General features: G+C 38.9%; 1 protein-coding gene across 2 annotated transcripts in view; it reads left to right on the top strand.

Annotated features, from left to right (window-relative positions):
• The window catches only part of LOC115802470 (centrosomal protein of 78 kDa-like), a 42,978-nt gene extending 27,668 nt beyond the window's left edge, over positions 1–15,310 (top strand). The window contains exons 4-8 of one of the 2 annotated variants that reach the window (XM_089920511.1): positions 2,271–2,332; positions 12,941–13,107; positions 13,959–14,130; positions 14,452–14,499; positions 15,029–15,310. In XM_089920511.1, coding sequence (XP_089776637.1) covers positions 2,271–2,332; positions 12,941–13,107; positions 13,959–14,130; positions 14,452–14,499; positions 15,029–15,253 — 674 coding nt within the window. In that variant the 3' untranslated portion in view covers positions 15,254–15,310. Of the gene's footprint in view, positions 1–2,270; positions 2,410–12,940; positions 13,108–13,958; positions 14,131–14,451; positions 14,500–15,028 lie in introns of those variants that run through there. The other variant, XM_089920512.1, reaches the window with a different exon arrangement.
• The last annotated feature ends 3,384 nt before the right edge of the window (positions 15,311–18,694 follow it).

Genomic DNA, 18,694 nt, shown 5'->3' with positions numbered 1-18,694 from the left:
AATGATTTTAAGAATGTGGCTATAAACCTCCAATTGACTGAAGAAAAGCAAATAAATCAAGATTGACAAATGTATAGGCTCTTCATCTTATTGTGTGTGTGGGTTTTTATTTTCCTTTTAGTTATTTGTCAAGGTAAAAAGAACTCTGTCACTCTTAAGACAGTAAACTTCACAGGGTATAATCTGACATGGCAGGGAGCAGATCACATGGCCTAGATCTTAAAGGTGATTTTATGTTTAAACTTTCATGAAAACATGTGATTGAAGCACATTAACATATTGATACAGATGGCAGTTAATTTTTGTCTTTTAATACATGTGAGTGCATCTTCTGTTTTGTTGAAAGAATCTGACCAAATGGTAATGTGAATTGCTGTTGCATAAAGAATAGTGTTGAATCCCCAGTCTTTGCACTTGAGTTTAACAACTCTGTGGTTTTCTATCTTCTTCCTGAGACACTTAATCTCAGGTCCATCCTCGTCACACAGAGTGGTAAATTAGAGAACGATTAATATCACCATTTACAGAAGTGAGACTGAAATCTCAACCATCCTGAACATAGGAACTGAAGGGGCCTCTCAGCAGTTCAGAGAGTTATTACCAAGCTAGTCAGCTGAATTCTGTTCAGTTTTCTCCGTAGCAGAGCCTTCCAGGTCCTTCTTTTGAGCTTATTTATTTTTATACACAATTCTGTATGGATACTGTACACAATAGTAAATAGTTGTATTAACTGGGTTTAACTGGTGATGTATTTACATCAAGACCTAACTTCGTTTTGTTGATATCTTTTTAGGGGCTTTCCATTCATCAAAGCTCGTGATGTATGTAGTCAGTTGCTGGTGTGTAGCTATCATATTTATGATATATAGGGCTTGAACTGGCAAAGGTGGGTGGTCATTCTTCTTGCTTTTTAAACTGACAGAGCCTTACAAGAAGCATTTCCCTCTCTGAAATAAATCCATGTAAAACATGTTTGGTCACTCTTCCAATGCAACTGTGTAGTTGTGTGGATTTGGCACACAACTGGCAGCCTTGTGGTTGTCTGTAAACAAGGAAGCCTGTTCTCCAGTCCACAAATCAGCTGTTAGCCAGTGAAACGAACTTGACTGCCATTTCTGACCCCTCACATGGAGCTGTCATACTCAAGAATGTTCATATGTTTTCAAGAAAAGTTGTTTGTGGGCTATATGTACAAATTCCTGATCTGAAAGCCAATATAAAGCAACATCTCCCAAACCTCTGCTCTCTCACCAAGGCCACACACATTTCCTCGCTTCTGGCCTCATGGCAAGCTAATACTGTCAGTATCAGATTCTCCTTCCCAGTGGTTCTGGGAGACTGCATAGTTGCTCTGTGAAAGGCACCACTGCTGAGGTTGAGAGAAGAGCATCTTGGGTGTCAGTCCTGCCCTTGCATGCCCAGAGAGAAGGGTGTGAGCCTCGTTCTCCTGTTGGGATTTTCCTATGCTGCAGGTTTGCAGCTTGTTGTCAAAATGATGTCCTAGTGACTTGTCTTCTGTGTAGTTACATAATCCCAGCACACTTCTTTATGATCTGTAGACTTTTATGGGCTTGTGGCCAGATCAGGTTTTAAATGTTTGGAAATGTCCAATTGAACAACATTGCAGTGGCAGTGAAGCTTGACAGGAGAATTGTATTACTGTTACCCTAGTTTTGGCTTAAGGGTGATGAGAAGATGAAATTTTTGATGGGTCAGTTTTAGTTATGTATGTGTAAGTGATTTACTTTTTAAAATTCTAACATCTGTTATATACAGCTTAGATATATTGACTTTCTGATTATTCTTCTGATTCTTTATCAGTCCCTTTACTGATGTATTTTCCTCCAAGAAACTACATTTTCTTCCAGACTGTTTTTGTCTGATAGTGAAAAATAAATTTTTCATTTGCAGTCTAAAGTTGATCTGAGAAAAAATGGTTACCTTGGATCTTCCCTTGGCTTCTGTGAATGAAACTTAATAAAATAATATGGGCAATTCCCATTACTAATCCTAACCATGTACAACAGAGGTCTGTACAGTAACATAGCAAAAATAAGTTACTGTACTTTTAATTAGTCATTGCCTGTTTTAGACTAAGGAGCAGGGAGAGACGTTTATAAGTAATGATACCTCAGATCACTTTTGTTAAATGTCCTCTAATATTTGCATATTTGGTATCTGGCTTGTGTTGTCTTTTATACAATCTTGTCTTCTTTCTTTGCACTGTAGTTTAACAACTCTGTGGTTTCCTATCTTCTTGTGACGCTCAGGTCCATCAGAATTTCCTGTGACTGTGACAGTGGAGAGTCCTTCCTCCTCAGAAATCGAAGAGGTCAGTGATTCCTCAGAAAGTGTTCAGGAAGAGCCAGAGAAAATCAGTTTGAAACAAGAAGCATTGCCGGGACAAAGGTATCACTTTAAAGCTATAGAGAAGATTAAAACGGAAGCCTGATTGCAACATGGCACAGCTTGTGTGAGGGTTCTGTTTTCTCCTCCCATCTGCATTGTATCCCCTTGACTGGTTAAGCTTAGACCAAGGTGAATGGTGGACATTTGAACTCTTAAGAAATAAAAATCAAAACATGTCGTTAGTAATATATTTTCCTTTCCTTAGAACCTTAGTATATTAGATTTAGGGAGAACCTTAGTGATCATACGATAAAGAAATTGAGTTCTGAATGAATGTAGTCAGCTGATTCAGTGCTCTTGTTTTACAGATGAGAAAATTGACAGTTCTAGTTGAACTCTCTTTTTACAAGAGGAAAATATGTCCTCATTTTAAATAAAAATAAAGTTGAAAAAGTTTTGATGTTGATATTCTCCTTTCCTAAAAAAAAAAATATCAAGAAGCTACATTCTATTACCAAATAAACCTGACCTCTAATGTCATTCCATACTTTTGTTTGTATGGACAGAAAAGAAAAATTGATTTTCGTAAGAAATTTTTGCATCTCAAAAATAATATATTTATTTTATTTCAACTTTACTGAAGAGCTGAACATTTCTAGTAAATAAAGGAACACCATTTGGGGGGGACCTTGTCTTTGTGCTACAAAGTCCATGTTTAATTTTTTAAAATCATTTAATATGATTTTCTTTTCGTATGAAACATGACCGGTTTCAGAACTAATTATCCCATTATTGTAGGACTATGGGAATTAACTCTTTGATTTTCAAAAGAGAAAGTTAGATTTTTATTTTTTTAATTAAAATTAATGATAATATAGAGAAATTTTAAGAAAAAAACTTAGAAAATTATGAAATGTTAGAGTAGGAGAAATCTATAGTTCATGTAGAGTTACCCTCTTTCATTTTATAAATGAGCACCTACAATTTGTAGCACATAAGTGGTTTATTAGTAAATTGCAGAGTACGACAAGACCCTAGAGCATCTGATCCGCATTCCTTGTCATTTTAGGTGTGTTGTATTCATTTCCTTCATGAGTAGACCAGGAGATTGTATTTCTAATAGTAATGATAGACACTGGGGAAGACCAAGAAGTTTACACACTGGGACCACAGAATAGCAGATTCAAAATGCACTGAGAACCCTTTCAGCTCTTCTCCGTTTTGACAAGACACTACAAGGATGGTATCAAAGCGTTTAAGTATATAAGCCCACAACAATCAAGAGATTTCAACAGTTTTGAAAGACGGAAGACAAGTGGAAGAGTGTGAAACTGAGGCAGTAGAACAGAGGAAAAGCATCAACTAGAATATGCACGGGGACCACCTGCAGCTGAGGAGGATTCTGACCCCACCTGCAGAAGTAGCCCCATGCTCAGATGCACATGTAGGAGAGAGGGTGGAGTTAGTTAAAAGTGTGACTGAAATAGGGGAGCTCATTGAAGGGTTGTGTTTGGAGGAGTGGACTCCCAGACCCGCCCTTACGCTCCTGAAATGAGATGCTTTCATTTTGAAAACAGTGAAACCGGCGAGAACTAGGGCAGCTAGTGTGAGTTTTCACACCCTAGAAAATTGTGTTTGCAGGGGATCCTATTACAGTTACTCCCCGCTTCTTCCTGCATAAGAAACCAATCAATCATTGACTTCAGGGAGCTTTCTGCACTCATTCTTAAATAGAAAATAACTGTCATTTGCCTGATAGTTGAGTAAAGCTTACAACATGAGAGAAGGGGACAAAGTGTGAAAACATATCCTGGTAAGACCGGGGACAATTTAGGGAACAAAATAATTTAAGAAAAAACCCTAATTAGTATTCTAAGGGAGATTTAAAAAGGGCTAGCAACTATAAAATTAGACTAGGGTGTTAATTAAAAAGAGAATGGTCAGAAAGCAAGAGAGGTCTCTTGGAAATGAAAATATGGTTGCTGAAATAACTTCAGTAGGAATTTAAAAAATTTCTCATTATATAAATAAGAAAGACACAATGGAAAATGTGATAGCAATATGTTAGAGAGGCTGCATCTGGGAGATGCAACATGTAACTATTAGAAATTCCAGACCCAGAAAAAAAATGGAGGGAAGCTGTCAAAGGGCAACAAAATTCCCCACAGCTGAAAGTAGACATCAGGCCTCTGATTGAAAATAGTTACTCAAGTTTTGAGCAAGATGAACAAGAATAGACTCATACCTAGGCACCCTTCATTATGAAACTTTAAAATACTGAAAAAATAAATTAACATAGAATAAAATACTGACAGGATACATCCATTCCAGAGAGAAAAATACTGGTCACCTAAAAAAAAAAAAGTTAAAATCTGACTTTATCATACTTGTCATCAGCACCATGGATCCTGGAAGGCATTAGAAAGATACCTCCAAAGTTTTTCAGGCACATAATTTTCACCCTAGGGGTTTGTATCCAGCCAAACTATCAGTCATAAGTGGAGGCTGAAGAAGATATTTTGTACAGAAAGAAATTTGAAAAATTGACCTCCTGTGCTACACCTTAAGCTATTTATAGAAATAATCCAGCAAAATGAGGCAATAAACCAAGAAGGAAGGTAATAGGGGATTCAGTGCAGAGAGCAGCTAGTCTAGATTGAAGAGGCTGCTATTGATTGTGTGATTGAGAGCTTAGAAACACCTTGAGGCATATCGTACTTACTAGGCATTAGGCACTGTTGGAAGGGAAGAGGGAGAGAAAGAGGAGAAGGAACTTGAACTCCAGAGGAAAAAAGGCTATACTGACATAAACCTGAAGCAAACTAAGCTATGGTTGATTTTTAACCTGCTATTGGTGAGGAAGAGAAGAATCCACTTAAACTTGACACTATAGATGTCCCCCTTTTCAGCGACACATGGGGGTAATGACCACCTATCTAATTTGTTGTCCAAACCAGAACTTGTCCAAACTCCTTACACTTCAATAGTGTAAGGAGGCGCTCTAATGCTGTAACATCAGGACAACAGGTATAAACTGGAACAGCCCAAGGCGGCTTGGGGTATGTGGTCAGCCTGCACAAGGGCAGTGACACTGACACAGTATGGAACGAGGTGTAGTCTATACACAGAGACAGTACATCTGCAGTGGGCAATATTAATTTCATTGTAATAATGGCAGTACTGTCTTGGTTTGCAGCTTTTATTGTCAACTTGCATGTAATAACAAATAACTAACCTAAACTATACTTAGTATGTATTTGCATTAACTTGGTATGTACTGAAATGTGCTAGTATGTACTTAGTATATATTAGGCTCTAAGTGTTTTTGCATATATTAACTCATTTAATCCTCTGAATAGCCTTATGAGGTTGGTGCTAATATCATTCCCACTTTTGTGAAAAGGAAGCTAAAACAGGGAAGGAACTTGCCCAGGCTGTACCTAATTTAGGGTTGGATCGAGGCTTTGAGTTTAGGCTCTCTGCCTGTTGTCTTAAACCTTACTCCTTACTGACTCTCAAATAACAGAAGACTTAACTGCACATAGAACAGAATATAAATTTCAACTTTGACAATGTAAAAGCTAGGTTTGGAAGGTAGACAGGAGGTAGAAAAAAGGGAAGATGGTATGAATGTCCTCATTTTACAAAGCGTGACGTTGAGAGAGTTTATAGTTGATCAACAATGTAGGTTTTTAAGTATATCACTACAAGTCAAAGAGATCACGAGCAGTGGAATAACTAATGATGACATAACTTTACTGAGCAGTGTGGACATAGGAAGAGTGTAAAGGAACTAAATCCTTACTTAGTAAAATAGAAAGTGAACAGATAATGCCTCCAGTTTAGTCAGAAAATGGTCATGTAAGAGTATTACTTGGAGAAGAATTCAAAATAACAATAGTTGGACCTCCCTGGTGTCGCAGTTGTTAATAATCTGCCTGCCAAGGCAGGGGACACGTGCTCGAGCCCTGATCCGGGAAGATCCCACATGCCGCAGAGCAATGAAGCCTGTGCACCACAACTACGGAGCCTGCGCTCTAGAGCCTGTGAGCTGCAACCACTGAGCCCACGTGCCGCAACTACTGAAGCCCACCCGCCTAGATCCTGTGCTCCACAACAAGAGAAGCCACTGCAATGAAGAGTAGCCCCCGCTCACCGCAACTAGAGAAAGCCTGCACGCAGCAACAAAGACCCAACTCAGCCAAAAATAAATAAATAATAATAAAAAATAACAATAGTTGACATAAACCTCATAAAAAAGGAAATCCAAACAGCCAGTAAACACAGAAAAGTGTAGGACTTCATTAAGTAATAAGAGAAAAGTGAGTGAAAACCTATGAAACTACATACCAATCAGTTTGACAAATAAAGTGTGGTAGTATCAGGTATTGTAGACCTGGAGTACTGTGGGAATCTTCTACCCTGCTTATACTGGAGTATAAATCGACACAACTACTTTGGAAAGCATTTAGCACTCTCCATCAACTGAAGGTATATAAATAGCCTGTGACCCAGCAGCCCTCACCCCCGCCCTGTGTAAATGTACCAGAATAACCGGTACAGCAGGATTCCTGTCCATGATTTGCATTAGCACAAACTGAAAACAAACTAAATGTCCATTAAGAGTCAAAAATTAAATAAATTATGTGTATTCGTACAGTGGGAAAACTATCAAGCAATAAAATTGAACGAACTAGAGCTACAGGCTGCAATGTGGATGAATTTTTTAAACCAATGTTGAGTGAAAGAAATACGATAGAAAAGACTTCATATACTATGATCCTGTACATAAAGTTAGATGTTGACAAAACTGAACTCTTTTGTTAGGGATGCATGCAGGTTAAAGGAAAGGATTGTCAAGAAATGAGGATGGTGTTTTAACTGGGAAGAGGGAAGGAGATTGTGATGGGAAAAGGATATGGGGGGTTTTTGAGATGCTGACAAGTATCAATACTTTCAGATTCGAGTACTGGTTATGTAAGTATTCTCTTTTTATTTGTCACATTGACAGTTTTGTTCTGTGCACGTCTCAGTACGCCTATTGTATTTTACAATTAAAAACCTGAGTAAAGAATTGGTCACTTCATGAGTGCCGAATGTGGGAGTGGGATGAGACTATTTCATTTTAAGCCCTTCGCTACTGTTTGCATTCACATGTTATTCATTCAGCATTAATTGAACATACGCTGTGTACCAAGCACTCTTCTAATTTTATATGTGTTTTAACTCATGTAATCCTCACGAGAGCTCTGTGATATGGGAGCTTATCTCCATTTTATAGATGAGGAAGTTGAGGCCTAGAGTTATAGAACTTGTCCAAGATTATATAACTAATGGGTAGTGCCAGGCCCATTTGCCTCAGAGAATCTGAATTTTTACAATATAATCTAAAAGAGAAATTAAATTGCTAATTATAAGAAAAAAAATTGCACATTAAAGAAAATGACAAGTTTTCATCTATCCAGTTAGAGAAAAACACACAGTCTGTATTTCACACACGTACATCTTGTATTGGCAGGGATTTTCCTTATTAAACAATTATTTATTGACCGCCCACGTTGTGCTAGGCATAGGTGCTGGGGATAAACACTTAATAAAATACACCCCCTATCTTCAAATAACTTGCACTCTACGTGAGGAAATAAGCCAACAGTTGTAGTAGACGTTATATACCAAGTGATACATCGCTGATGGCAGTATAAAATCTCAGAAATCTTTTGGAAAGAAGTTTGGAGATAGGTACCTCAGAGCCTTAAAAATGTTCATTTGCTTTGACCTCAAACTCATTTTTATGGATTTATTGCAAGAACGTTATTCTCAATATGGAAAAAAGCCTTCATGCATAAAAACGGTTATTTTGTCTTATAATATTGAAAAGTTGGAAAGAATTTAAATGTGTAAAGTGGTTAACCAGTAAACCCAGTCAGTGGAATATTTTGTAGCCCACACAAAAAAAATCAAGGTTATGAATCCCCTGATTATATGAGAAATGATTGATTTCAATGTTAAATGGAGAAAGGGTGAACATAAAATTTGATATCCAATATGATGGGAGCTTTGTCCCAGAAAAATCACCCTAGCCAGTGTACAGAAGGGAGGAAGGGAGAGCAGATGACAGGAAGGAAAATTATTCCAAAGCCTTATCATTAGTCTTAAGTAATAGAATATCAAGCAATTTTACTTTCTAACTTTTTTGGTTCCATATTTCCATGTAAGGGACATGAATTATTAATACTTTGTGGGAGGAGGGTACACTTTTCCACAAAAATTTAACACTGTGTTCTAATTCCCTCCACTAGAGGAAGAAACTATTTCATGTAATTGCACTTTGATGTGCTATTTAGAACCAGTCAGGAAGTTTTACTCTACTTTCCTCTGACTGTGGTGAGAGTTTGTTTATTTGCTTATTTGTTTAGAAATTCTTTGAAATCGGTTTTAGAAGATTTATTAAACCATTATATTGAAAGTAGAGGAAGTTTGCAATTTTTCCCCCTTTTTCCCCATTGAAAATTTGGCTGGCTTTAGTAGTGAAACATTAAAGAATTTGAAGTTCTTAGACTGTCAGTTTTTTAAACATGATCTGAATATAAAAATATATGTTCATTGAGTAAATTTTTGAAAACAGTGAACAACTCATTGAAGGAAATAAAAGCCACTTCTGCATGTACACACACCTGGTCTGCTCTTTTGTCTGAAAAAAGTGTGAAAAATATTTTGTCTTATCACTAAATACTCTTCTACATCAGAGAATTTGATTAAGCTTATGCACCATCTCCCAGGTAAAACGCCCAGATATATTTTGAATGTAGAACTCCTGAAGCCCATTCATTAACTCTGGTTGAGACCTGTTGTCATTATTTTCTTAGTGGCTTCATAGTGCATTCCTTCATTCGGTGATCTGTTTTTGTTTAAACCAATCCCAATTTGGAAGCTCTTAGCCTTCTTCTAGGGTTTGGTTATAAACAATCTTATGACATCACGTTGGTAGATAAATCTTTGCCCACATCTTTGATTTCCTTAGGGTAAACCCCTGATGTAGGATTGTTGTTAGGTACCAAGAGCTACTCTCCAGAAAGTGATACCAGCTCCTCTGCCAATGATGGCATATAATAGAGTTCCTCATTCTTTAAGTGATTGTTCAAAGCAGCTAAAATGTATAAATATACCTTACTGTTTCCATAAGTGTAGGTATTCTGATTGTTTATCGCTGCATAGGAAACCACCCTGAAACAGTGGCTTAAAACAATGAAAATCGTTTATTTTGTTCATGAGCCTGGAGGTTGAGTAGAATATTAATTCTTCTACTACACTCTTACTGACTGAAAACAGTACCTATTTGACTACCTCACAGTTCTGTAGGTCAGAAGTCCAGGCACAGCGTGACTGGGTTTCCTGCTCAGATATACACGGGAACATGTGGGTTCTCTCCCGAGAGTGTTAAAGCACGTGAAATTTAAGTGTAAGACATTGAGTCCCAAACGTTGGATGTTCACCATAGTTTGTGTGGGTCACAGAGCTGAACAAGATTTCAGTCTGGCTGTGTTAGCATCCCGAGGCTCTGGGAAAGAATGCCTCCAAGCTTCTTCGGCTTGTTGGCATAATTCAGATTCTGCAGTTGCAGGACAGAGGTCCCCATTTCCTTGCTGACTGTCAGTCGGGGGATAGTCTCAGGTCCTAGAGGCCTCTCGCTTGCCTTCCCTGCCGCAGCATTGGACTTCTTCAGAGCCAGCAATGGAGAGTCTCCCTCTTGTCCCTTTTGTACTTCAATTCAGGAAGAGTTCAGGTCCTTTTCATGGGGTGCCTGAGTAGGTCACATCCACCTAGAATAATCTCCCTATCTTAAAACATCAACTGATTTTGAACCTTAATTCCATCTGCAGAATCCCTTCACTACAGCACCTAGATTTAGAGTTTGATTGGATAAGTGGAAGGTTTGTGTACTTCAGTAAGTAGGAATGTTGGGGCCTCTGTTAGAATTCTGCCTATTGCAAGCAGTGTCCCCACTTCAAGGACCGAAGTGTCTTAGTTCCTAAAACTCCTAAGAGAGTTTATCAGTGTTCATTTTATTTCAGTGACCTTGGTGAATGGGAAGACTACCACCTCCGTGAACAGGAATGGCACCCAGCTTCCTGAGTCCACAGTGTGGCTCTGCTACTTAGTGGTGTGACCTTGGCTGTGCTGCTCTACTTATTCTACTTCTCTGCCTCTGTTTCCCTCATCTGTAAAATAGCGCTTCCCTGGTGGCGCAGTGGTTGAGAGTCCACCTGCCGATGCAGGGGACACGGGTTCGTGCCCCAGTCCGGGAGGATCCCACATGCCGCAGAGCGTCTAGGCCCGAGAGCCATGGCTGCTGAGCCTGCTTGTTCGGAGCCTGCGCTCCGCAATGGGAGAGGCCACAACAGTGAGAGGCCTACGTAACGCAAAAAAACAAACAAAAACCATGGAGTTAGTGATCGTTCTTTCCTCGTAGGGTTTTTTTAAATACATTTATTTATTTATTTTTGGCTGTGTTGGGTCTTCGTTGCTGCTCGCGGGCTTTCTCCAATTGCGTCGAGCGGGGGGCTACTCTTCGTTGCAGCGTGGTGGCTTCTCTTATTGCGGGGCACAGGCTCTAGGCGCACAGGCTTCAGTAGTTGTGGCACGTAGGTTCTAGAGCGTAGGCTCAGTAGTCATGGTACATGGGCTTAGTTGCTCCGCGGCATGTGGGCTCTTCCTGGACTAGGGCTCGAACCCGTGTACCCTGCACTGGCAGGCAGATTCTTAACCACTGTGCCAGCAGGGAAGCCCCCTTTTAGGGTTTTGATGATTAGATTATTTCATACCCAGGGAACTCCAGGAACAGTGCTTGACTGTGAATTGCTTTAGAAGTGAGTACTTCTTAAAAACATGCTTTTGAATCTGCAATTAGGCAATTCAGGTATGTTACGCATGTTCATTAATAGGACTTCCTACTATAAGGAGACCCACAAATAAAAATAGAATTTTTCTTTCTGGGTCTTAACTTCTTATTTCTGACTTACTATGTTATTTATATGCATATACCTTTTATGGTGGGCTACCACAAATTTATGTTGGAAAGAGTGGAATTTAAATAAATCTTACCTATGCTAACTTGATAGATTTTGATAATTCATTTCACTAGCATGGTATGATATTACCAGTAGCAGACTAAAATCTGAGTTCACTTCTGGCTCTGCCCCTAAATCCTGATGAGACCAATAGCTGGAAAGGCTTTGGGATATTATACTATGAATTAGTTATAATATTGACTCTGTTTAGGAAAACCTGGAGGAGTGCCTAAAGCAGTTAAAGGAGGAAAGAGTAATAAGACTGAAGGCTGATAAACGAGTCAGTGAGGTAAACAAGTTTCTTCTTCTGCTTTAGAGAGTGTTTTGGTTTTATTTTGATTTGATTTTAAGCCATATACACATAATTTGTAAGATTTAAAACTGTAATATGTTGCAAATTTGTTGTATCATGTGGACTTTTGCATTTACTGGTATTTAGTGATCATATGATCTATATTCCAGAAAGCATGTTTTTAAAAATGTGAAAATCTGGTTTTGTGTGTGTGTGTGTGTGTGCGCTTGCGCGTGCGCGCTTTTATATGACATTAGCTTATTTCCTTTTCATGATTCTTTGATTCAAGAAGGCACTTTTGTGCATATACTGTATATACAGTAACATAAAAGACACGATGAGACTCTCCTGGCAATGAATTAGGAAAGTGAATCGTTTAAATAAATTTAAGATATTGGAAAACTTCTAAGAATGCAATGAAAGATAAAAATATATACTATGAGAATTACATTAGGTAATGTGCATGAAAGCAGGGCATAATCTAAAAAGTTCTGTCTAAATATAATTTATCACAGGATGAGTGTAGGGAGGAATTTTTGAAAGTGCATCCGTTGGATTGGCAGACACTCATTCAATAAATGTTGAGCACCTGCTCATGTAAGGCAAAAGGGGCATCATGAACATTAATGGCCTTTCTGAGAAATACTAGAGTTGAGCTTACAGGGGGTTTTAAGTGCATAGATGATGAGCGGAAGGGGAAGAGTGCATGGGGGGAATATTTTCAAGAAGCCAAAGAAAATATTGGTGATTGTACATTTAATAAATTGGGTTGGGTATGATTTAGGACTTTTAAACGTAAGCATTAGATATTTTGCTCACTAAAGTTAATTCTTAACATTCAGCAGAGTTGTAATATGTTTTATTCAAATCAGATTCTATATTTCATTTTCTAATTTAAGAGAAACTTAAAGCAGGTAATTTTCTAATGTGGAATAAGGCTCCATTATGAATTGACTAGTTATAAATGTGATCTTTTGTGAAAGATCATTAATAAAACGGTAACTTTGGTTTATTTATATACCACCTAAGTGTTATATAGGAAACTTTGTTGGGTGCCTGTGGGTTTTGGTTACTATGTGATATGGTCTCCGTCTTTACTGGTGGAGAGTTAGGTTAATTACAAATTAGTTACATTTTGAGTGTTTTAGTTTTATTCCTTGAAAATAGGCAAGACTACTTTTGATGACAATGAGAAAAAATCATGTCAGACATTTTTAGTCTTCTTTTATAGCTGGAACATGAAAATGCCCACTTAAGAAATATGAATTTCTCTTCGTCTGAAGCCCTTCATGCCCACTCATTGACAAGCATGATCCTGGACGATGCAGGTGTTTTGGACAGCATTGAGAATTCTATTCAGAAGTTCCATGCTTTCTTGGATCTCCTTAAAGATGCTGGGTTAGTTCATTTCTCTTCATGGCGTTCTTCTCTTTGCGACTGTAATTGTAGTTTGCTGAGGAACTGGAGCAATTTTCATCACTTGCGTGGCCATATTTAGTGTAATTATAGGTAATATAGTTGACTTTTTAAAATGAGGAATTAAATTTTTTAAGAAATGCAAATAGGGAAGCCTGCTTTGGTAGAGTGGGGAGCTCATTATAAAAGAGTAACCTGTAGATAGAGTAATTAGTAGGTGTCGTTTTTTGTAAAGACTAAATTGAAGGCAGTTTTCATTGAAAATATTTGGGAATGCATAAGAATTTTCCTATCTTTCACTTATTTTGCTTGTTTGATAAGTCTGAATTAAAGTTATTTTTGCCTTAGACATAAAAATTATTATTAATCTGCAGAGGAGATATAGGTCAGTGGTTCTCAACTGGGAGCAATTTTGCTGGAAGAGGGAAGTGGAGATTGATAGTTGATGGAGTGGTGTTTAGTCAGTGAATGAATTGGTGTTGGTGTTGGGAAGGAAGGAACAAACACATTCTTGGAGACTGGAGGAAATGTGGTAAAGAAGTGTGGGAATAGAGGTGTGAGAGGTAGTGGACGAGGTGCGTGGTAGATGTTGAAGCTGCTAGTCAGACAGTGTTTAAAATGGAGCGGTAATAGGTAAGGAGATGGGATGTGTCCTAGAGGATGAATCTGGAAAGGGCTGAGAATTTGGGGGAGAGAGAGGCTTGTAGTCTGGCGTAGGATGTTGGCTTTTAAGATTTTAGAAGTATTTCATGATTGTAGGTCTGGGGAAATCTAAACTGCTCTTATGTGATTATAATAACCTTTGTCTTTTCTCCTTTCCTCCTCTGGTCCAGGCTTGGGCAGCTGGCCACAAAGGCTGGTATAGATCAGTCAGGTTTTCATTTACTAGGTCGTCCCCAGATGAATTCTACCGTTAGTAGTCCACGTAAAGAAGAAAAGAAGGCACTTGAAGAAGAAAAGTCAGAATCAAAACAGGGTGCCCCAGGACAAATGAAAAATATCCAAGTAAGTGGACAGAAAGCACTTAATGATTCTAAGAGTGATTAGCAAAAAGGAAATGACCAAGTCAGGGAGAAAACAATAATGATCAGTCTCTAATAGTTCACATGCTCAGGAGCTAGAAGATTCTGGAATCCTTTCCAAATCTGAGATTAGTAAATGTGTGCCCATTTCATGATACTGTATTGTTGTAAATAAGGAGGCTGGAAGTTCTTTAGAAAATTTATGAGTTAAAGCAAACTATCCTTAATGAAGAAAGAAAACATTAGAGAAAATATTCCAGATTTTAAATTGTATAAATGTCTATTCTATTCATATTTTATCTAGGTTTCTATTTGTATGCAGTCAGCTTACAATGAAGGAACACTAATGAAGGTACACATACTGATATAATTTTTAAAATAAGTAATCCAGACATAGCTAATAGGTAACATATTACAGTGAATCACTGGTTATAGGAATGGGAGGGGAAAACCTGTCAGCTTTTCCTCTAGCCTTACTTGGAGCCCCCATCAACCAATCTCAGACTGGTCTTGGGAACTGACAGCTTGAGAACACGGTTTGGTCACAAGCTATATACTGTTTGCATGTGCCTGGAGGATAGGAAAGAAATTAATTATCTTACAGAATAGGGTTTTATTTTTAGTGAGGGAAAGGAAATGGGTAATAACTACCCCAGTCACCAAAGTCTGAAAATGTAGCGGACATAGCCTTGGATATAGCTACGTTAAGCTGAGAATCACTTGGCAAGATATAATTAGAAAAAAACTGGCTCTGAAATCTTCTGAATATTGACTGTTAATAATAAGGTCACAGAGTAACACTGAAGTTTTGAACTCTACTTTTTAATGGTTGGCTTTGTTCATCACTGAATTTTTGTCTTGTCTTTTGTTTTTCCGTCCAGTTTCAGAAAATTACAGGTGATGCTAGGATTCCTTTGCCTCTCGACTCCTTCCATGTCCCAGTGTCTACTCAGGAGGCCTTAGAAACTTCCAAAGACAACCTGGGGGTCCCAGTCACAGAGCAGCGGCAGGAGTCTTTTGAAGAGTTCATTGCTAGAACATGGTCTCCCCTCAGCAGACATCATTTCTGGAACTGGAAGTCAAAGAAAAGAAGAGGAATTATCTAGAAATAGCAGGTCTTCTTCAGAGAAAATGAGCAAAGCAGGTGAATATACCAAAAAATTCTCTGCTAGGAAACAACCTGGGAAGGACCTGCATTCCTGCTCTGACTCACCTGTAAAGCATAAAAGCAAAGGAATTGGGCAAAATAATTCTTTGGTTAATAAACCAATTAAAAGTGAGTCTTCAAAAAAACACATTTCTGTTAAAGAGAGTAGAATAGTGACTGTTTCATCAAAGACAACTAAAAGTAAACTCAATCTGCTAGAACATTCTGAAAGTGATACTCCTGGATCTGATTGTGAATTTCAAGAAAGCATCCATACTCTATCACGCCTAACATAGGTCTAAATCATTTAAAATTAAGTTTTTGCCTTCAAATTTTAATAAATTACTTATGTTTTTATTATAGCTTATGGTGGTTTCAGTTACTTGACTGGAAGCCATTAGAGAAAGATTTACCTATACTTTTTTATTATAATGAAAGTTTTGGTGTACTTTTCCTTGTGACACTTTGCACCATTCATTCAGCTAGTGTTTACTGAGGGCTTCATATGTACAGTACTTTTCTGGGTGCTATTCAGCAGTGAACAAAATAAAGCCTTTGCTCTCCTGGAACTAGCACTCTGTGTTGGGAGAAAACATAAACAACAAAGCAGGGTGTAAGGGTTAAAAAGATATGGGAATAATAAACGGAATAGTTTTACCATTTGGTTAAACATCAAACTATTATAAATCACATGGCCAGAAGCCATTGAGGTATTTTAATTCACAGTAACCAGAGAGCCTCAAACATTTACCAAGGCACTTACCGTGTTTATGGACTACAGCAACGCTCTGAGGTAGGGAACTGTTACCATCCCCGTTTATAGATGAGGAGTCTGAGGAGACATTTTGTGAGTTGCCCAGAATTACACAGCTGTAAGTAAGTGGGAAGCTGCGATGTGACCCGAACCCATGCTCTATTTTTTTTTTAATGTATGGACTTTATTATGTTTCATTTGTTTCTGATTTATGTGAATATTTTCTTTAAAGATTTTTTCTGATGTCGACCATTATTAAAGTGTTTATTGCATTTGTTACAGTTTTGCTTCTGTTTTATATTTTGGTTTTTTGGCCGCAAGGCATGTGGGATCTTAGCTCCCCCACCAGGGATCGAACCCTCACCCCCTCCATTGGAAGGCGAAGTCTTAACCCTGGACCACCAGGGAAGTCCCCGTTATGTGACTATTTTTATGGCAATTTTTTTAAATTTTATTTTTTTATTGACGTATAGTTGAATTACAGTGTTGTGTTAATTACTGCTGTACAGGAAAGTGACTCAGTTACACATTTATATACATTCTTTTCCGTTACGGTTTATCACAGGATATATAGTTCACTGTGTTCTACAGTAGGACCTTTTTGGTTTTTTAAAATACATCCACTTTTTTTTAAATAAATGTATTTACTTTTAAATTTTTGGCTGCATTGGGCCTTCGTTGCTGCATGCAGGCTTTCTCTAGTTGCGGTGCGTGGGCTTCTCATTGTGGTGGCTTTTGTTGTTGCAGAGCACGGGCTCTAGGTGCATGGACTTAAATAGTTGTGGCATCGGGCTTAGTTGCTCTCTGGCATGTGGGATCTTCCCAGACCAGGGCTCGAACCCGTGTCCCCTGCATTGGCAGGCGTATTCTTAAACACTGCGCCACCAGGGAAGTCCCATGTAGGACCTTTTTGTTTATCCATCCTGTATATACACCAATTTGCATCTGCTAATCCCAAACTCCCAATCCAACCCTCTCCCACCCCCTCCCCCTTGGTAACCACCAGTCTATTCTCTATGTCCTTGGTTATGTTTCTGTTTCACAGATAGGCAGAACCCAGGCTCTTAATTACTTTGTTATCCTGTTTCCTTGTTAAGAGAGGAAGGGTTTAAGGAATGCACTGAGAGAGAAGGCAGTGAGCACTAGAACTGCAAAACAGTGGGACTGTCAGAAAGCACACCTGTCTCCTTCCCCCATCGTGAGCAGAATTTTTAAACGGCAGAGTATGTAAGAGTATGTGATGACACATCTCTGGATTAAATTACGTCTCCCTGGTAAAACATGTACAGATAAGTCTTTAGTTCATTCAGACTGAAAGGTGAGAGCAGAGAACAGCTGGAGTGTCAGATTTCTTCTAGAAGTTCCTGCCTGATTGTTACAAAGAGGGCTACTACAGTACTAGTTAGTTCATTAGTCATGCATTGGGTGTTAGAGCAGTGAAACAATGAGCAAGATGTAGCGTTGGCCCTTTAGCAGTGGGGTGAGAGGGGAAGACGCACAGCAGATGTCTCATCCTGCACATGACATGCTGTGACGGGCATATTCAGGGCGTTTGGTCAGTGTTTGTGGAAGAAGAGGGGGAGCTGTGAGGCAAAGAAAAGTCATCGAAAGAGGCAGTCCCTAAGCTAAGTCTTAAAGGACTCGTGAAAAACTGGTGAGTCAGCCGGTGAAGGGAAAGGACACTCAAGGCAGAGAGGACAGCGGAAGTCCAGAGCTGTGAGTGTGTGAGGGGTGTGTTACGGAGCCACAGGCACAGGCTCTGGAGGATCAGTGCAGTGTCACCAGGCAGTGGCAAGTGCCCCTAAAGGAGGCCGTGAGGAGGAGGAGAGCGGGTCTTAACCACCCATGTGCGTGGAGCTGGTTTCCTCAGAAAACAGCTAAATATGGAAAAGACAAGTTCAGGTGGCATTTTAGACCACTGACGTCAGTATGGATGAGGAATTTGAAGAAGCCTGGAGACAATTATGCCCCACTCTTCTGAGGAGCAGTGTTTTTTATTTTCAAGTGGGACTTTCACGCTGCCACCTGCTCTGCAGTCCCTACTGAAAGGTTTATAGGCCGGCAGAAGGGAGAACCTGGCTTAAGTAAAGTTAATCAGGTTTCTTTACTGTACAGCTTCTCGGAGCTGCTGTAGGCTAGTGTTCATTCTGGATCGTCACAGCAGGTGTATGGTACACAGCCATCCTCAAAGCTATTTGACTCTAGAGTCCTTTTTTAACAGAAGTGTCTTAACAACTGGTTCCACCAAACAGCAATTTGGTAACTTCTAGACCAGGTAATAGCAAGAAGAAAGGGGTCTGAAATAAGGTATAGTTGAAGGGAGGAGATAAGTTCTAATTCTATTTAGGAAATTACAAGCAAGACTTGATCTTGGGAAGTAAGGAAGAAGTAGGAGGTGGAGGCTGAACCCCCATCTGTGTGACTAAGGTTGGGTGGTGGTATCATTGAGTTTGGAAATAGGGGATAAAGAACTGAATTGGGAAAAAGACTTTAGTTCTGGACATGTTGAATTGTAAAGCACCTGTAGAATTCAGGAGACAGACTGGTAGATAACTGGACATGCACGTGAAGACATGGAAAGATAAAAATTTAAATGTCATCAGCACATATCAGCAGTCATTAAAATCATGAAAATGGATGAGATTT

Source organism: Delphinapterus leucas, chromosome 11 (assembly GCF_059928025.1).
Source record: "Delphinapterus leucas isolate spDelLeu-1000000601 "Yukka" chromosome 11, BTC_Dleu_Yukka2, whole genome shotgun sequence".
NCBI lineage: Eukaryota > Metazoa > Chordata > Mammalia > Artiodactyla > Monodontidae > Delphinapterus > Delphinapterus leucas.
The sequence above is the reverse complement of the archived record's forward strand: the minus strand, read 5'-3'. Positions and strand labels throughout refer to the sequence as shown.